The sequence below is a fragment of the Carcharhinus amblyrhynchos genome, chromosome 31, assembly GCF_965287045.1.
Source record: "Carcharhinus amblyrhynchos chromosome 31, sCarAmb.v2.hapA, whole genome shotgun sequence".
Lineage (NCBI taxonomy): Eukaryota > Metazoa > Chordata > Chondrichthyes > Carcharhiniformes > Carcharhinidae > Carcharhinus > Carcharhinus amblyrhynchos.
Genome location: NC_137354.1, coordinates 18,452,727 through 18,473,625, shown reverse-complemented (window position 1 = coordinate 18,473,625; position 20,899 = coordinate 18,452,727). Strand labels below are relative to the sequence as shown.

At 44.9% G+C, this 20,899-nt stretch overlaps 1 protein-coding gene across 1 annotated transcript; it reads right to left on the bottom strand.

Moving 5' to 3' along the window:
- Positions 1-7: 7 nt before the first annotated feature.
- On the bottom strand, positions 8-20,226 carry LOC145360593 (retinol-binding protein 3-like). Its single transcript, XM_080215936.1, has 4 exons — positions 17,031-20,226; positions 15,977-16,167; positions 10,228-10,370; positions 8-10,111 (listed from the first exon to the last, which is right to left on the bottom strand). Exons 1-4 carry the CDS (start codon positions 20,025-20,027, stop codon positions 9,786-9,788), a joined length of 3,657 nt encoding a protein of 1,218 aa, XP_080072062.1. The 5' UTR covers positions 20,028-20,226; the 3' UTR covers positions 8-9,785.
- Between the last annotated feature and the right edge of the window lie 673 nt (positions 20,227-20,899).

Genomic DNA, 20,899 nt, shown 5'->3' with positions numbered 1-20,899 from the left:
ATAATAATCTTGCAAAACAAAGACCCAATTTATTCAGAACTGGAAACCAGGATACAAAGAGTGTAATCAAAGTTGCATTTTCAGAAGAATCAATCTGAACTGCTTATCAATAAACTTCAGAATTACAAAGTTGCGCAGAATAACAGTTACATACTTTGAAAATACTGTTAATTTAGCGCCTAGAATCTGCAACTGATAAAAGCGGTCTTCAGTTTTAATTTCTTCCCATTTGGATGATTACTTTTGAGAATACACTGTATATATTTGCGATTTACTTGTTCCACCCATTCTTGTATTCTAACTCCTTTAATGAATGACACAGTTTGACATTATGCAAGCGCAATATGGAGACTGTACACAATCTATTTCCAGAACAGCTTTCTAAATTAAGTGTGTTGCTGATCATCTGTCTGAACAGAACCTCATGATTGCTTTGAAATTGCCACATAAACACATGAGTGATCACACTTGGAAATGGGTCTATTTCATATAGCTTTCTTAACAGGGCTGTGAGCAGATCTGGGGCAGTTAGGCCCATATTCTTTCAATATTTCATTTGTGAAGGGTAAGAAGCCATTGTCATACAGTTATAGAGCCATAGAAGGTTTACAGCATGGAAACAGGCCATTTGGCCCAACTTGTCTATGCAGCTCAGTTTTTGCCATTAAGTTAGTCCCAGTTGCCCACATTTGGCCCATAAACTTATACCCATGTTATTATGTAACTGTCTAAAAGACAAAATTGTATCTGCCTCTACTACTGCCTCTGGCAACTCCTAAACACTCACCACCCTCTGACTGAAAAAAAAACCTACCTAGACCCTTTTGTATCTCTTCCTCTCATCTTAAACCTATGCCCTCTAATTTTAGACTCCCCTACTTTTGGGAAAAGATGTTGATTATCTACCTTATCTATGTCCTTCATTATACAATAGACCCCTATAGGATCACCCCTAAGCCTCCTACGCTCCAGAGAAAAAAAGTCCCAGTCTATTCAGCCTCTCTTTATAATGCAAACCATCAAATCCTGGCAGCATCCTAGCAAATTGTTTCTGCAATCTCTCTAGTTTAATAATATCCTTTCTGTAATAGCATGATCAGAACTGTACATATATTCCAATTATGGCTTTACTAATGTTTTGTGCAACTTCAACAAGATGTTTCAACTCTGCATTCAATGTTCTGACCAATGAAACCAAGCATCCACATGCATTCTTCACCACCCTATCCAACTGTGACTTCACCTTCAAGAAACTATGAACATGTACTCCTAGATCTCTTTGTTCTATAACTTTCCCCAACTCCTTACTATTAGCTGAGTAGGTCCTGCCCTGATTCGATCTACCAAAATGCATCACCTCAGATTTATCTAAATTAAACTCCATGTACCATTCATCAGCCCACTGGCCCAATTGATCAAAATCCCATTGCAATTGTAGATAATCTTTTACATTATCCACTATGCCACCAATATTGGTGTCACCCAAATCATTAATATAAATAACAAATAACAGTGGACCCAACACTGATCCCTGAGACATGCTGTTGGTCACAGACCTCAAGTTTGAAAAACAACCCTGTACAACCACCCTTTATCTTCTGTTGCCAAGCCAATTTTGTATCCAATTGCACCTTAACCTGGATCCTGTGAGATTTAACCTGATGCAATAACCTACCATGTGGTACCTTGTCAAAGACCTTGCTAAAGTCCATTGTGAAATCATGAAACCCTACAGTACAGGAAGAGGCCATTCGGCCCATTGAGTCTGCACCGACCACAATCCCACCTAGGCCCTACTCCCATATCTCTACATATTTACCCACTAATCCCTCTAACTTGCGCATCTCAAGACACTAAGGGGCAATTTTTTAGCATGGCTAATCAACCTAACCCGCACATCTTTGGACTGTGGGAAGAAATCGGAGCATCTGGAGGAAACCCATGCAGACACGAGGAGCATGTGCAAACTCCACACAGACAGTGAACAAGGTGGTAATCAAACCCAGGTCCCTGGAGCTGTGAAGCAGCAGTGCTAACCACTGTGCTGCTGTGCCGCCCCAATCAATTGTGCTGTTGATTGTTTGACACAAGCCAAAGCACAAACACTGACCAATTATATGCAGGTCCAGAAAAAGGTGCCCCTCTGTGGATTTCTGTCAATTACCCTGATCTAGCCAAAGTGAAGAGGACTATTTTATTGAATTTTTGATGGATGTTAGTCTCACTAAGTCTAGTGGTCATTCAGGATCAATGTTACAGGCGTCTGGGTCAGGCAAATTGAATTGTTGAGATTAAAAAGCAAAAGTCTAATAATGCTCTCTTGCATTAGTTTAGCATTCAATGGATCTCAACTGGGAGTTTAATTAACATTTGTCTTAGTATGGTGTGAATGTTGACACTTTGCTGTCTGGCTTTGAACCCATACAGCATAGAAAGAAGCCCTTTGGCCCATCACTGTGGGGTAATGAATATCCAAAAGGGGCATTTCACCCGAGGGATGTTGAAATTGACATTCAGGTTTTAGGAGTTTCCCTTGACGATTGGCCCTTTGAAGTGGCCACAGCTCACAGGGTAATTCTGAGTTCAGAAACCAGATTGATTGTGAAGCAAGTCATCAACTCTCAATTGAAAAATGGTCAATTTGGTTTACTCCCAGACCCATGTGCACAGAAATTGTGTTCAGTATTCACGCTGGCTGTGCGGATAATATATAAATCTACACACATCAATTACTGCTGACCAGCAATGGTCAGCGATGCCTCAGAATTTGAGATGTACCAATCAACCCGTTTGGGGAAAAAAAAAATTGACTAATCTTCCCAATCACAATATATTCCTGATAGATAATCATTAATTTCCAAATAAATATTATATCGATCTGAAGAAAAGTCTGACATGACTCCAAATATTATCCGTGTTGATCTCTCCATAGATGCTGCTGGGCTTGCAGAACCCCTCCCCAACATTCCTCCACCCCTCCATTCTCTTTTTATTTCATGTCTCTAGTGCCTGCAGTATTGTGCTTTTATATTAATCTGCATTGATATGGTGCCTTGCACGCCCCCAGAGCTACTTGCAGCCAACACAGAAAATGCTGGAAAATCTTAGCAGGTCTGACAGCATCTCTGGAGAGAGAATAGAGCCAACATTTTGAGTCTGGATGATCCTTCCTCAACACAGATCCTGTCAGACCTGATGAGATTTTCCAGCATTTCCTGTTTTTGTTTCAGATTCCAGCATCCACAGTAATTTCCATTTATTTAAGTCCTTTCCAAGATGTTTGTGGAGCAGTTAATGTGCTGGCAGGTCAGACTGGTGAGGAAAAATGTTTGTAGTTCAGGTGTTTGTATGTGCAAATGACAACGTTTGTCCTGGATTATGTGGGACAGCGCGGATAAAGCATTTCAGAAACTCACAGGGGAATTTCACAGTGACTTCATTGCAGTGTTAATGTAAGCCTTACTTGTGACCAATAAACAAAGAAACTTTACTTTTACTTTATTTTAGGTTCATTTTCCGGTCCTGTCTGCCATGGGGAATTGTCGCGGGGGCTGGACGGAAAGTTTGACCGATTATTTTAAGGTTCCTTTGATGGACGGGAATTTCCGGTCTTGGGGTGAGCGCAGCCGGAAAATCCTGCTTCTAGTGAGTCCTCCAAGTTTTCTGCCTGGCATTTCAAAAGTTTCCCCGAGTTGTCTACAATTGCAAAGGTGACCCTCACATTACTGTGGTCACTTTAAACAAAAAGATTAAAAAGAACCACAACAACTTTCTTTAATACAGTCATAAAGGTTTGCAACATGAAAACAGGCCCTCCGGCTCAACTTATCCATGCCTAATTTAGTGCCTTTAAAGTAATAAAGAAACAGGGGCTTCATAGCAGCAGCAGAAAACACGATAACAGCTGCAAAGGGAGACTTGGACTGAATTTTACCAGTGTCCTGGTGTCGGGAATGAGAGCGGTGGGTGTCAGTAAAATCGCTGGGAGCCTCACCAGGGAAATTCTAGGCTGCTGTCCCACATTTTTAACTCACCTCTTCGAAGAAGAGTCACACTGATTCGAAATGTTAACTCTGTTCTACACATGCTTTCAGACCTGCTGAGCTTTTCCAACACTTTCTTTTTCCCATTTCTGGTTCATTACTGCCCTTTTGGGGAGGAAACATGCCATCCTTTCCCACTTTGGCCGATATGTGACTCTTATTTTATTGAGAGCCCCTAGGAATGCATGGGGAGACATGCATCTTTTCATTGCGATTCTGCCCAACATTTGCATTTGTATAGCACCTTTCATGGCTCACAGTACATCCCAAAACACTATACAGACAATTAAATACTTTTTAAAATATCCTCAGTGTTATAGAATCCATAGAATCCCTACAATGCAGAACGATACCATTTATCCATTGCGAGAACACCCTATCTAAAAGAATGTCTAAGTCAGGACCACCTTCCCTACTCTTGTAGCTGCACACATTTATCATGGCTAATTTACCTAACCTACATATCTTTGGACACCAAGGAGCAATTTACCATGGCCGATCCACTTAACCTGCACATCTTTGGACTGTGGAAGGAAATTGGAGCACCGGAGGAAACCCACGCAAATATGTGGAAAATATGCAAACTCCACATAGATGGTACCCGAGTCCAGAATTGAACCCAAGTCCCTGGCACTGTAAGGTTATCACAGTAAAAAGTCTGACAACACCAGGTTTAAGTCCAACCGATTGGACTTAAACCTGGTGTTGTCAGACTTTTTACTGTGTTTACCCCAGTCCAACGTCGGCATATCCACATCATGACCATAAGGTTATTACATGGAGTAGCCTGCAGCCAACTTGCATACAGCAAACTGTGGTGAACAGCAACGTAATATTTTTGGGATGTTGGATGGGATATAAATATTGGCTAAGGCTTAACTCCCCCCACATGTCCTCCAAATACTGCCATATGATTCTTGTTTTTACCTCCATTTCTGTAGGCAGATAGCCTTGGGTTAAAGATGGCACCTCTGACAGTGCAGCACTCCCTCGGTGCTGCGCTGAAGTGCAAGCCTGGATTTCTTTGTACACAAAACTTGGACTGGGAGTTCAGCAGACAATCTTCTGACTCAGGAAGTGGAGCGCTACCAAATGAATCAGGGCTGATGTGGTCGGTAAAATCATTCATTGATGCGGTAACAATGAAAAGGACAAAAACTATCAGTGAGAATATATTTCAAGATGGGCCAGCTCTCTATATAAGCTACATTTGGTTCACTAAACATATCATTAAACATCCGGTGTATCTTGTTCTCATGTTTTTACTTTCAGACAGCCATAACTCCTTCTCTGCTATTAACAGTTTGCTAATTTGCTTTCAGACAGTGCTGACCTTTATTCTGCTATTAACACCTACTCTGGAGTAAAGCTTTAGAATGTAACACCATCATCACCGTTCCTCTTCGTCTTGTGTTCCATGGCAACTTTGTAATTTAATCTCACCTGACTTCCAACCTATTCCAGACTTTCTGTTGTGCTCCACCTGCCCCTCTCTCTTTATAACAACATATCACATTTCTAACTCACCTCTTCAAAGAAGAGTCACACTGACTCGAAATGTTAACTCTGTTCTACACATGCTATCAGACCTGCTAAACTTTTCCAACACTTTATTTTTCCCATTTCTGGTTCACTACTGCCCTTTTGGGGAGGAAATGTGCCATTCTTACCCAGTTTGCCCGATATGTGACTCCAGATCTACGATATTGATTCTTAACCACGCTCTGAAATGACCCAGCAAGCTTTTCAGTTGACAGACATTTAGGAATGGTTACCAAATGTTGCCAATCCATGAGAGATTACATTAAAAAAAGCAAATCATGCACTGAACTGTAAATCTATTAAGTACAGGAGTTCCTGTAGTGTTACTGGCAGGTGGAGGAGAGGTTAGGGCCGTTAGCTCCCCCTCCCAGACAAATTGAATTGCCAGATGCGAAGGTGAGGGGGGTTGGCAGAAAGGGAGGGGAAGGCTACTCTTGATTGCATTACTTTGGGAAAAACAGTCAATGAGGAAAATAGAGCTGTGGCACCGTCAATGCAGGGAAGATGTGGCAATGGTTAGCACTGCTGCCTCATAGCATGAGGGACCCGGGTTCAATTCCAGCCTCAGGTGACTGTGTGGAGTTTGCACATTCTCCCTGTGTCACTGTGGGTTTCCTCTGGGTGCTCCAGTTTCCTCCCACAGTCCAAAGATGTGCGGGTTAGGTGGATTAGCCATGCTAAATTGCTTCTTTGTATCCAAAGTATTCAGGATGGGTAGATTGGCTATGCTAAATTGCCTCTTAGTGTCCAAAAATGTGCAGGTTAGACGGACTAGTGGATAAATAAGTTCGGTTACAGAGACGGTCCAAAGACCGGCTGGTTAGGTGCATTGACCTGAACAGGTGCCGGAGTGTGAGGACCTAGGGGAATTTCACAGTAACTTCATTGCAATAAGTTAACTTTAAGGTGGGGGTTGGTAAATATGCTCTGTGCAATAGTCCACCCTGACTTGATGGGCAGAATGGCCTCCTTCTGTATTGTAGGGATTCTAAGAAAACCTTCTGCCAGCCAGACTTTGCAAATCCAGGCACAACTGTGCTGCCAGTGGAGCTGCAGCGAAATCCCTTTTTATTCCGAGGCGCACAAACCAACCTGCAGGTTTTCAAGCAGTACTGTGCCGCGGGATGCCCGGGAATCAGGAAAGAGAGCCAGGAATTCAGCACGGTTAATAAGACGGACAGGAAAACCCCTGTTCACTTCGCCGCCTTCTCCGAGGACTTCAGGAGAGATTGTAAACAGGATCGGCCAACATCTCCCTGGGCTGGGGGCAAGAGTTTTTGTGCGCTATGATTAGAGAGGGACACAACGTAAAAACTAACGAATTCGAAAGACGGGAAATCTATGTGGCCTACGAGAAAGGAGAGGTTTGCATCTCCAACTAAGAAGATGGAGCACAATATTCACAGCAAACATTGTCACCCAGATTTTAACGAAGAACACATGCCTCCCAGCGAAATTTCCGTTCTGGCTGTCTATTAAATGCAGGCGGATATGCATTGAAAACTGTAGCAATTAAATGTCAATTATATGATTGATTCTGGGTTCCTGCGCTATTTTTTCTCTTGTAAATACTGCTTGGCTTTAAATATCCGTTAAATATAATGCATTTATTTTCCGAGATATATAACCGAGACATAATGGATTTATTTTCACACTTTGGCCCCTTAATTCTAGTTAGTATTGTCGACTTCGAAAAAAAGGAACTTATTGTGGGTTTTTATATTGGATGATGTGTTAAAAAGGAGAATTAGACGAGGTTGAGGGGTCTGAAGTGATGCTCATTAGCACAATAGTAGCAGCAGCCGAGAATGGCCCACACCTAAGCATGGTGAAGTCCAGAGGTGTGGCTGAGTTTTCTCCCTGACAAGCTGGTACTGAGCAGCACTAGCCAAGTGGCATGGTGGTACAGTGGTTAGTGCTGCTGCATCACAGCGTCAGTGACCGGGGTTCGATTCCTGGCTTGGATCACTGTCTGTAGGCACTCTACATGTTCTCCCTGTGTCTGGATGGGTTTTCTCCGGGTGCTCCAGTTTCCTCGCACAGTCCAAATAAACGTGCTGGTTAGGTAGATTAGCCATGCCAAATTTTCCCTCAGTGTACCCAAACAGGCGCCAGAGTGTGGCGCCTAGCGGATTTTCACAGTAATTTAATTACAGTGATAATGTAAGCCCAGTTGTGGCACTAATAAATAAACTTTGAAAAACTTTTGCAGTTTGAGTTGGCACCAGATGAGACACAATTCCAGATGATGCCTCGACCTCATGTCAACCGTAGATCTTGAGGGCAAAAAAAACGCTTAGCTCATTATCCAACCTCAGCGAGGTGCCACTTCTACGTACCCCGGGAGAAGTTAGCCAGATTCTGAATGACCAAGATAGCTGAATTATACCAACCCTTCCCCAAACATTCACTCCCAAGGAGTAAAAATGATTATTTCAGTGCATTTACCTCTAACCACCTCTTCAGTTAAAATTGTTTCCTTCACATTTTGTATTGGCCAGTGTTATTTTCTCTCAGAACTGAATGCTAAATGTTTATTTTTTTCGTTATTTTATGGGGCCGAGGCCAGCATTTATTGCCATCCCTAGCCGCCTCTTGAGAAGATGGTGGTGAACCATCTTTTTGAACTGCTGCAGTCCCTGAGATGTAGGTACACCCACAGTCCTTAGGGAGGGAGCTTCAGGGATTGGATTCTATAATTGTATTTCACAGGAAGGATACATGTTGCTATTGGTATTGAATTTTATTAACAGAAATGTAAAGGGTTATAAGGATAGTGGGTGTAAAAAGTGGCAAAGTGCCCAATCACCTTCTTGGTCTTTTGGCTAAGATCAAGTGTGGATCAAGCCCAAGATTCCTTATCTTGTCAGCTTGGATCTTGTGGAGACCATGAATTGGATTCAGTTTGAATTTGGTTTTTGGAGGAAGCAAGGAGATGGATTTGTCTCTGCCTAGTCCAGTCTGAAATTGGTTTTGTAACTTCATTCAAGAAGTGTCCGATCAACCATGGCCGTACTAAATGGCAGACAGACTGAATGGCTTACTCCTTTTTCTGTGAATTAATGGGAATAACAGAAATCAGATTTGATTTTAGCCTAGCACTAACACAGCACAGCAGATCAAAACAGTTCTCTCCAATTTTTTCCCTTAATTTTAAATATTTTATTGGATCAATCAGCATTTGAAACAGTGCCCTCCAAATTATCAAAAAAAAGTTAAAGTTTATTTATATGTCATAAGTAAGGCTTACATTAACATTGCAATGAAATTACTGTGAAATTCCCCTAGTCACCACACTCTGGTACCTATTCAGGTCAATGCATCCAACCAGCATGTCTTTCAGACTGTGGGAGGAAACCAGAGCACCTGGAGGAAACCCATGCAGACACAAGAGAATGTGCAAACTCCACACAGACAATGACCCAAGCTGGGAATTGAACCCAGATCTCTGGCGCTGTGAGGCAGCAGTGCTAACCACTCTGCCACAATGCCACCCATGACCTCTCCCCCCCCACCCCCACCAAAACTATGCACAATTGTTCCTGACGAGGAAATGAAGTTGACAAAATAATCCCTGGAAACTCTAAGATAACAGTTGATAGAGAGAATTGGAGCAAATATAGCTCAGCCAAGAATAAACAGGGTGAAGGGTTTCAACTGTGCCACACCAGTTCCAAAGATGGGCAGTACTCTCTTTAATAACATGCATTAGTTTGTACATTCTCCTCGTATCTGCGTGGGGTTCCTTTAGATGTTCTGTTTTCCTCCCACACTCTAAAGATGTGTAGGTAGGTTGATTGAACATGTTAAATTGTCCCTTTAGTGTCAGGGGTGCTAGAAGGGTAAACACATAGGATTAAGGGGATAGGGCCTGGGTGTTGTAGGTACAGACTTGATGAGCTGAATGGCCTCCTTTTGCACTGCATGGATTCTATGATTCTATGATTAGTCAGATACTTTTGGATTTCTAGAGAACAGTTAGGGAAAGATGATGGGGTTAAGTATTTTACACTAGGTGCTACAAACAGAAGTTAGCCTTAAATGACATACTGTGTGTGCCCATTATTGGGGAGTTGCATTTGAACTCTTCCATTCTAATACTTGGCATTCTATTTGAAGAACTCTGAGCCATTTGAACTTAAAAAACTATGTGATATACACATATACTGTTATCTGCACTGGAGCTACCATTGGACTAAATTATGAAGGTCCATGTAAGTGACTCCTCAAAATTTCCTTAGCCTTCTCCAGCGCTGTTCCAGCAGGTACCTCGAGGTGGGGCTCGACTCCCGTTCCTTCCCAGGAGACTCCCTCCGGGCTGGCAGACCTGACAGTAGGGATGGTCAGGTATAGATTGGTGTCATCCACATGGTAGGTTTGTGGGGGGTGGCAGCCCCCGTTGGTCAGCTCACCAACAACCAAGGCCCTTCCCAACCTCTTCATGACAAAGACAAATTCCTCTGCAGCTCCCGAGGTATAGTTGCTGGTGAGGAGGATTAACCCCCTTTTTGAGCCGTAGCGCTCCCCTTAACATATGAAACAAAAGACAACACAGTGCAGTGATGAATGAAGATTATGACAACAACAAACATAAATAATGATAATGCACTTTTACAAACAAAAGCTATCTTTGATCTATTACCTGCTACCCGTGGAATGGTCCAGAGTTGGGAGGTAGTATCATCAGATCTGTTGTAAATAGTGTCCAGGAGCACTGGGTCCCCATCATCAAAGAAATAGGAACACAAGGCTGGGATAGAAGATGTAGGCCCTCCAATGTTGTACCTACATGACAGAAGACATGCTTGAATGAGTTACAAGAACAGAGGATCCTGAAAAGATTCAAAGAGAGACAAAGTTAATGTTTTTAAAAAGTAGAATCCCTACAGAGCAGAAAGAGGCCATCCAGCTCATCAAGTCTGCACCAAATCTCTGAAAGAACATCTTCCCAGGCTCACCCTGCAAACCCGTGCATTTACATGGCTAACCCAGCTAACCTGCAGATCACTGGACACTCATAGGATCCCTACATTGCAGAAGGAGGCAACTTGGCCCATTCAGTCTGCACTGACTCTCTGACAGAGCATCTTATTCAGGCCCACCCTCCTTCCCTCCCCCACCCAGCCTATCCCCATAACCCCACACATTTACCTTGGCTAATCAATCTAACCTCTCCATTTTGAGACACTATGGGGCAATTTAAAATGGCCAATCCAACTAATCTGCACATCTTTGGATTGTGGGAGGAAACTGGAGCACCCAGAGGAAACCTACGCAGACACAAGGAGAACGTGCAAACTCCACATAGACAGTCGCAAAAGCCCGAACCAAACCCAGATCCCTGGCATGGGGGACGGTGGGTGGGGGTGGTGGGGCGCGCGGTGCAGCAGTGCTTTTTTAAAATTCATTTATTGTCTAGTTGCCCGAGGGCAGTTGAGAGTCAACCACATTGCTGTGGCTCTGTAGGCCAAACTGGGTAAGGATGGCAGATTTCCTTCCCTAAAGGACATCAGTGAATCAGATGGGTTTTTCCAAGAATCGACGATGGTTTCATGGTCATCAGTAGATTCTTAATTCCAGATATATTGAATTCAAATTCCATCATCTATGTGGCAGGATTTGAACACTGGTCCCTGCAACATTAGTTGAGTCTCTGATTAATAGTCTAGTGATAATACTACTAGGCCATCACTTTTCCCTGCTAACTATTATGCCATCATGCCATGTTTGAGTCTTTTGAATCTTTGTCTAAATTCGGGGAATTGTATTAGCCTTTTTCAATCCACATCATCAAGCATTGAGTCCTCACAATAATACCAAAGTGAAAAAACTGTTGGGGATCTTGTAGGGCTTCATAACATACTTTGGGATTTCTGCTAAGGCACCGTAAACATGAGTACATCTTTTAGCGATGGAAATTACAACCCTTGCACAGTATATTTGAATTATTTAAAATGATCAATGATCAACTTGCTGAATCTCTAGGTTAAAGACGCAATAACATGTTTACAAGCAAGAGAAAGCTTGATATGAATGTAATTCTCACTAACGTAGAGTCCTCAGCTGTATAATTTCAGTGGTAAATTTTGGGGGTGTGGTCCCACTCACCAGGAGAATTGTTACAGGCAGGATGGAAAATTTTACAGACCATTTAAAAGACTGTTGACCTTGAGTGGGAATTTCTGGTCTGGGGCAGACATGACTGAAAAATCATACCCGCAGAACAGGGAGCAGGTGTGGGTCATTCAGCCCCTCGTGCCAGCTGTCATTCATTTCGATCATGGCTGATCTGTTTTGTGATCTCAATTTCACTTTGCCGTATTATGTTTATAATCCTTGGCTATCAAAAATCTGTCCAATTCTGCCTTGAATACATTCAGCAGCCGAAACTTTCCAGCTCCTCCCCACCCCATCCCATGGAGTGATTTTTGGTGGTAGACACAGCTCGCCATTGCCGCTTGTGGGACTGTCTTGTCCAGCTAAGGTCCATGGCATTTTGTATGACTTGCCACCACACAGCTGGGGAAACTGCTGCAGGGGTGGGGGAAGGTGGAGAATGACTTTTGGTGGGGCGGAATGATCCTGCTATTGGGAAGTGCTGGAAAACCCAGCCTGATTACTTATCCTGCACTGCTTTCTGGGGAAGAGATTTCTAAAGACCAACAACCTTTTGAAAGTGAAAAGATCTAGGCTGTGCTTCTCCCGCTGTGCTAATATTTTAGCGCAGCGGGTCAGGAGATTCTCACGTTGATTGATTTGTGGGGGTCACATGGACGTTTGTATCCAGCTCTGCACCGGAAATCAGTGGGGCGGGTGGTGGTGCAAAGACAATTTAAATGGTAATTAAAATATAATTGAAAAACAACTAGTGGGTCCAGGACTGAATTCTCTGGGCCCGCTAGCATCTCCCATCCTGCCAGAGTATTTCACTCCAGTGGGGGTTACTATAGTTCCCCAATTTCAGGGAGCTAGCAACCTGACCCCGCTGGAGTGAAGGAAGGGCATTCAAAACCCCCCAGAGGGTCAACTGGAGGGGGGGTGCCCCCTGAGCATTGGCACTCTGGCAGTGACAGACATCGGGCATGTGGCAGTGCCAAGGGGGTGGGACACGTGGAGGTGGGACCCATGGATTGGAGCTTGATGTGGGCAGGGCCTAAGGGTGAGAAGTTGGGGGGGGGGCGCGTTCAACTGCCACTGTGCATTGGGATCGGTGGGGGGAGTAAGGAGGCCAGCAATCGGGGCGGGCTGTGTGGGCTTAGGTCAGCAGCGGGGGAGGGGTGTTCAGCACTGTGGGGGGTGGATCAGGACTGTAGGGGCGGAGTTTGCTGTTGGGGAGGAGAATCAGTGATATGGTGCTGGAGATTGCGGGGGCTTGGTGGGGTGGGGGGGTGTGGTGGAGGGGTTGTGGCTTGGGTCTAGGGCCATGAAAGATTGGTGCACGCACAATGCCCCACTCAGCATGCTGATTTCAGCCTCTTCAGTGGGAATAAGCTTCAACCCCTGAAATTTAATGATATTCACATTGGTGGTCTCCACAGTGCACAGAGTGTGGGCAATTCTTCTCTAAATACCCACTGAAAAAAACAGTGAATTCATGTGAGTTCAACACTTAAAATTTTTTTGGGTGAATTCTGCCACCACTCTCTCTTAAAATGGTGACCTCTTATTGTTAAACTGTGTGCCCTTGTTCTAGACCCTCCCAAAAGAGAAAACATCCTCCTTGTATTCACCCACAGGCTCCTACATATTTCAATAAGATCGCCTCTCAGTCTCCTAAACTCCACTGGCCATAGGCCCAACCTATCAACCATCCTTCATTAGGTAAGCCCTTCATCCTAGGAATCAGTCTGAACTGTTTCTATCACAATTTTTCCTTTTTAAAATAAGAAGATCGTAAGTGTACACACTACTGCAGATGTAACCCACTTACACCTGCAGTTAAATTTTCCTATTTCTATATTCCATTCCCCTTGCAATAAATGACAACATTCCATTTGCCTCCTTAATCACTTGCTGTACCTGCATACTAACAATTTTGTGATTCATGTACCAAAACCCCCAAATCCTGTGTAACCCAGAGTCCTGCAATTTCTCTCCATTGTTTTTCTATTCTTTGATGGATGGCACGGTGGCCCAATGGTGGCGCTGCTGCCTCACAGTGTCAGGGACCCGGGTTCACTTCCTCTTCGGGCAACTTTGTGTGGTGTTTGCACGTTCCCTCCATGTCGGTGTGGATTTCCTCTGGGTGCTCTGGTTTCCTCCCACATCTCCAAAAGTGTGTGGATTAGGTTGATTGGCCATGCTACATTGCCCCTTAATGTCAGGAGAATTAGCAGGATAAATACATGGAGTTATGGGGATAGAGCCTGGGTGGAATTGTTGCCCAGGCAGGCCTGATGGGCCAAATGGCCTCCTTCAGCACTGTACAGATTCTATGACGCCTGCCCAATGGAAAAGTCACATCTTCCCACATCCTCCATCTGCCCATTTTTGACTGGTCATTTAACCTGTCTATATCCCTTTGCAGACTCCTTAGCTCTTCTTGATAATTTGTTTTCCTACTGCTGTTGGTGTCATTGGCAAAGCTAGCTACCATATATTCAGTACTGTCCCGCTGGTGCTCCACCAGTTGCAATTGCCAGTCTAAAATGTTCCATTTATCATGTGAAGAGAGATTGGGTCAACTGGGGTGCGTTCATCGGAGTTTGGAAGAACGAGAGGGGACCTCAGTGAAACATAACATTCTATCAGGGCTGGAAAGACTGGATGTAGGGATGTTGTTTCTTTTGGCTAGGTTGGGGTCTAGAGTAAGGGGTCACCATCTCAAGATATAGGGGAGACAATTTGGGACTGAGATGGGGAGAATCAGCTTTACTCAGAGGGTGGTGAATCTGGAATTCTCTATCACAGAAGGCTGTGGTGGCCAATTCACTGAATATATTTAAGGAGGAAATAGAGAGATTTCTAGACTGTAAAGGCATCAAGGGGAATGGGTCATTTGTGGGTGTATGGCGTTGAGATGGAGGATCAGCCATGATCATATTAATTGGCAGAGCTGGCTGAAAAGGCTGAATGATCTTTTCCTGCTCCTATTCCTGTCTGTCTATCCACTGTCTCTGCGTCCAGTTGGCTAACCAATACTTTATCCACACTAATATACTACCCACAATGTCCCTTTTAGGCTTTCACATCCAATTTACAGAATAAATGTTTAGCCTAAATGTGATCTAGAAAATAGGTTCACCTAGATCTGAAACTTGATTGCGCTGTAAATTGCAAAGTTGAAATGCTGTGTGGTGTTTACAGTTTCACCTAACAGTTAATAATGAGAATCCTCCAAAGATGATTGCATTGCTTTGGATCTTCCAATGTGATCTTTAGAGTAAATACAAAATGCAGATATTCAACTTAACCCAGATGGTTATAATCTGAAGGACTATAGTGTGCATATCTCTAATTAATGCCACACAAAAGAGATCATATATCTACCTGAGAAACAGCCATTAAGAACTATTAAATCATATAGCACAGGGAGACAGAGAGAGAGAGAGAGAGAGCCCATTCAGCCCATTGTATCTGTGCTTGCTGTTTCAAAAATCTATTCAGTTATTTCCAATTGTAATGGGACCTGACTACAATTGTGCCAAATTGATTACAATACTGATTACACTATGGTTAGCACTGCTGCTTCACAGCTCCAGGGACCTGGGTTTGATTCCCGACTTGGATTACTATCTGTGTGGAGTTTGCACATTCTCCTTGTGTGAGTTTCCTCTGGATGCTTCGGTTTCCTTCCACAGTCCAAAGATGTGTGGGTTAGATTGATTGGCCATGCTAAGATTGCCCCTTACTGTCCTGAGAATTAGTGGGTAAATATGTAGAGATATGGGGTAGGATGAGATTGTGGTTGGTGCAGACCTGATGGGCTAAATGGCCTCTTTTTGCACTTTAGGGATTCTACAATTGCTTTGGAGTAAACCAAGATAGGTTTATGCGATGTCTTTGTGAGACTATAATTGGTAGCAAGCTTTTGATTAGTGTGGAATATCTTTGGCACCTAACATTTGACCAGCATATGGACCATTTATTGGATTGCAATGGAAATTAAAACTTCTTAAAGCAACATTTCATCTTGCTCAAAACCCATTTACTTAAGAGCTAAAATCAAGTCCAAGCTTATTGTCACAAAGGTTTAGGTATGTGACATATGTAACATTTGAAGACTATTCAAGCACCTAGCTGACTCCAGTACAGTTGCCATGCATTGCTGGCAGTGCCAGACATGCAGCAGAGAGAATCATAAGGTTTTGGACAATATTGACACTGTTCAGCTATCAAGGGGAATTGCAACAACTGCAACACTGGTTGGTCAATCTTACAGTTTACATTACCTAAGATCCACAATCAGCGCTGTGGTGTTTGCAATTTTATTCCAGACATGTTGCACCATTAGATCTGAAACTTGGGTAATGAGTTCGAGGTCACCAAACATGTCGAACCGGAGATAGCCAAAAGTATTCTCAAACACTTTTGTTTGAAAAGAAAATTTGATTAGGTCCTCAAACATCTCAGGGGGTGGAATCTAGGAAAAAAGACACACAAAACAGGGTGTAATTCATATATACAAACACACATAGGACTTATGAGCAAGAACAGGCAATTTGGCCCTTCAAGTTTGGTCTGATATCAGTAAGTTCTAGTCTGGTTGTGATCTCAACACCATTTTGCCCTTTGTCCTTCATAACCATTGACTCCAATTGTCTATCGAAAGTCTATCTAAATCTGTCTTTGGGTATGTTCAGTGACCTAGTCACCACTGCATTCTGAGAAACAACATTCTACATACAAATGACTCTCTGACAGTGAAAAAAAACGTCCTCATCTCAGTCATAAACTGTATTCTTAAACTGTACCCCAGTTCTATTCTGCCCCACAGGTGCTCCAATATTTGCCCTGGCACATCCCCTTAGCATATGTCAATAATATTCTTTCAAATTTCAATGGGTACAGGCCCAACCTGCTCAACCTTTCCACATAAGATGATCCCTTCAATCCAGGAGTGAGTCCAGTGAACCTTCTCCGAACTGCTCCTACACAATTATACCCTCTTTGTTTCAAATATAGAGACCAAAACTGGACCCACTACTCTTGGCCTCACCAGGGTCCTGCACAGCTGTAGCACAGTTTCCCTATTTCTATCCATTCCTCTTTCAATGAAGGCCACAAAAAAGCATAAAAACAAATAACTGTGGTTGGTGGAATCAGAAACTAAGACAGTAAATGCTGGAAAATCTCAGTAGGCCTGACAGCATCTATGGAGATACAGATATAACATTTTGAGCTTGGAATACTCTCATCAGAACAAATCCAGTGCATTGATCTTCAGCTGAGGCATTTTTTTATTTCAAAGAGAATAGGGCTTTGTGGAGAGAAGTCAAACCTTACCGGCATTGGGACAACACCAGGTATGTGATCCTTTGAGTTCTCGGGTATGTGTGCGACCTTGAGATGTTTGTGTCCAGACAGTTCCTGTAGGTCCTGGGATAGCTTCTGAGCCAGTTCTACCTCGGAGTTGATGAGACTGTACTCTCCCTGATGGACCAGCTCAGCAATCTGCCTGGCCACCCCTGCTCCAGTTTCAGCGAAGGCATAATTATCCGCCACCAGCTTCCCTGCAGTCCTGACAATCCATGGGATTTTAGCACGGAACTCTATAATGCCCAGAGCCACATCCATGGCCTCATTGGCTTGGACCATAACGTCCGGTTCAGCTCCGGAGACACTCCACACCTCCCCAGTGACAGCACTGAGGACAACTTGGTTTGGAATGGACACATAGAGGTTGCTAGTGCCTATCCTGTAGGTGCCGACAGACAAGGCACCCCCAGTAGTAGGCTCCCCAATGACTGTAGCCCTCTTGAGGTCTTTCATTGCCCTGGTGAAGGCTTCTGCCGCAGAACCAGTGATGTGACTGGTTAGGATGTAGATATCCTTGTGGGGGGCATACCTTTCACCCAATACCTTGGGCATTGTCCAGATTTCTGAAGTGGAGAGGGTGGAGCGGTCAAACACGGTGTAGAGGTGGCGGACAGGGTCTGGCCCAAAGAAGTAAGAGCAAAGAATGGGGATGGCAGTGGAATAGCCTCCTATGTTGTACCTCATGTCAATGATTAAGGTGTCCGTGTGGACCAGCTTGTTCCACACTTGGTCCAGCAGTTGGGGCCCAATGACCTTGATGATCTCAGCATCAGTCATCATGTCAAACCTCAGGTAGCCCACATTGTTGGGCAGCACCTCCACCTTGAAGAGGGCATGGATGATGTGGCTGAGCTCCTCAGGGGTAGGGATGCTCTCCGGGGTCTCTTCTGGGACATCTGGCTCACTGTCGCTGTAGAAAACATGGAGGCGGTGGTCGCCCGAGATCTCCTTCAGATCTGAGGTCAGTTGGGAAGCCAATGACTCGCAGTCCACCACAGCCCGGTAGGAACCCTCCAACCACTTGGTGGTCAGAACCTCACTGAGCTGGGCACCCACATCTGGGATGGCATAGTGGAGCTTGAGCAGGTTCCCCGTGTCTTCAACCAGTTCCAATACTCCAGCATGGAATGCTATGATCTCCTTGGTCTTGTCCAGAGCTTCTTCGGCTAACACTATGGCATCAGGGACCACAGCTCCTGCCAACCAATACTCCCCATTGTTATCCAAGAAATTGATGAACGGGATGGTAATAATTAAGTTGGTGTTTTCTATTTGGAATGACTTGGAGTGGAGGATTTTGCCAGATGTTATCTCCCCAATCACCGTGGCTCTGCTCAGGGATTGCATCAGGTAGGCAAATTCTTCAGCCGCCGTGGCAGTACGGTGGCTGGTGAGGACATAGATACCCCTTTTGGACCCATATGTGTTGCCCCCTGAGCTGGGAAGGGTGGAGAACTCCGTGCTGGCATTGGTCAGCCTATTGTAGATGGTGAAGAAGAGAATGGGTGGCGTTTGCTCCTGAAAGTGGGATAGCAGCATTGCGACAGCAGCTGAAGTGCCACCCGTGTTAAACCTGAGGTCTATGATTAGGTTTTCTGTACTTTCTATGGCGCTCCACACCTTCTCAACCAGCAAAGGTGTCAGCTCTGGCAGGAGGGCAGCGTCTGGGAACTCATCGAAGCGCAAGTACCCGATATTGTCCGGCAAGATTTCCACTTGGAACAGGGTGTCTGGCAGATGCTGGGGTGAGCTGGCATCAGTGGGCACATGCCCAGGACTCTGATCAATGATATCCTGGGGTTCAGATCCCACTCTGATCATTAGCCGTGGGTCCTCACAGATGGCCTGGAGCTCATAATTCAGCTTGGCTGCCAGGTCTTGCTCTGAAATCACAGCTGAGTAAACAACCTTGGAAACTTGGCGAGCCAGGGTCGGCACGTGATCCACAAAGGAGTAGTAGGTGCCCAGGAGTTCAATAACTCTCTGGATGACACTGGGCACTGCTCTCCTGACTGCTAGGATAGAGGTCGCTTTCTCCAGTGCCTGATCCGCACTGACCAACACCGCTGGGAAGACTCCATTCACCTCCCAGCTCTGTCCAGTGAGGGGACTGATGGACCTTGACAAGGGCACAGTGATGAAGAAGTCAGTGGGCCCAATGCGGAACTTCTGGATGTTGAGTGACCCTCCAGCTGTCCTCTCCCCTACCAGGAGACCCCGGTCCAAGTGCTTCAGGATGTAAGCCACGTCTTCTGCCACCCCCTGGGTGCCCCTGCTGATAAGCACCAACACATCCTTGCCCTTGGCGTACCTGTCACCCAGGAGGGTGGGCAGTGTCCAAATCTCCTGGGTGGAGTTGGAGGGACGGTGGTAGATGGAGTCGATGTGGATTTTCCGGTTGGCATCGCAGAAGTAGGAAATGATAAAGGGGACCCCCGAGACATCGCCACCGATACAGTACCGCAAGTCCAGTATCAGGGAGTCAGTGCCAACTACGAATTTCCAAACTGTCTCCAGCAGAGTGGGGCCAATCACTTTGATGACCTCCTGTCCCATGATGTGGTCAATTCTTAAGTAACCCACGTTATTCTCCAAGATTTGGAATTTGACGGCGTGCTGGCTCAACTCAGCCAGTATCTCGGGGCTGGGCAGAGGCACGTCCTGCAGCTCAAGGGGCGATGTCCCGGGTTCGTAAGAGACCAGCAGCCGAGGGTCATTCAAAGCCGCCTGGACCCCGGCGGTCAAGACGGCAGCCAGGTTCTGAGGGTCGGTGACGTGCAGGATCTCCTCGCTCTGGTTCGCTTGTCGGATGGCCTCCTTCATCCCGACCAGGTTTTCCGGGAAGCAGTACTTGTCCAGCAACACCTCGGCCATGTCTAGCATGAGGGTGGACTGGAACATCTGGGCGCTGGGGCCACAGCTGTACAACAGGACCGTCAGCCAAAAGTATGTGGGGGCAGCCATGCTGCTGAAGGTGCTCCCCCCTCCCCAACCCACCACACACCTATCACAAGCAAATAAAGCCTAAAAGCGTGTAGCAGCAACAGCGACGCCGAAGCCACCCTCCCCAACTCGCAGACTGAAAGGAAGGCAGATTGTCAAACAGATTAAACCCTATAGACACCGCATCAGCCAAATTGTAGCCATTAATAGTCTGTTTAATCTCATTAGCACTGGAGCACCTCAGCAAATCACCGCTGGCCACTGTCTAAAATTAAATAAATGCATTTATAAAAATAATAATCTTCGCTCACAGTGATGTGCACCCAAGATTTCCTGAGCATTCTTGGCAATATGAAACTCTAGCTATGAATGCCAGGTCAATACAAGATCAAAGAGAGAGAGAGGAGAGAGAAAGCTCCTGCAAGAACTAGTACAGTGTGTGTAGAAGCAGAACACTAGAGGTCCGAATAGGAACCGAAAATGCTGGGAAAATCCAGCGTCTGTGCAGAGAGAGACAGATTCTGAACAAAAATCATGCTGGACTCGAACCATGACCTCTTGTTTTTCTCTCTCCACACATGCTACCCAGATCTGCTGAGTTCTCCGCCCTCCACCCCCGTTTTAATTACTGTAGAATTTATGCTCGGGTTGAGGATTCATTATGTGTTGGAGTTTATGGATTGGAACTATCCTTCACAATGTGAGAAGTCAGTTCAAACTCAATGTGCTAAATGCGCATCAGCAAACGGTTTATCAACGACCTTTGTATTCCGATATTAACTCCCCTTCGGTTAAATTCTGAAGCGATTACACTCGCGCTATTGTTGTATAATGCAGAGTTTGACTAAGCCGTAATGTCGTGGCCTTTTCCCCAGCTTCTCTGCTCTGTCTAA

What these genes read in the sequence shown, in the direction of transcription:
- LOC145360593 (XM_080215936.1), bottom strand. Translation starts at nt 20,027, where the DNA reads ATGGCTGCCCCCACATACTTTTGGCTGACGGTCCTGTTGTACAGCTGT. An exon ending in CTGGTGTTGTCCCAATGCCG is followed by an intron (nt 16,168 to 17,030) that starts GTAAGGTTTGAC and finishes CTTTTTTCCTAG; the next exon opens with ATTCCACCCCCTGAGATGTT. An exon ending in GACCATTCCACGGGTAGCAG is followed by an intron (nt 10,112 to 10,227) that starts GTAATAGATCAA and finishes TCATATGTTAAG; the next exon opens with GGGAGCGCTACGGCTCAAAA.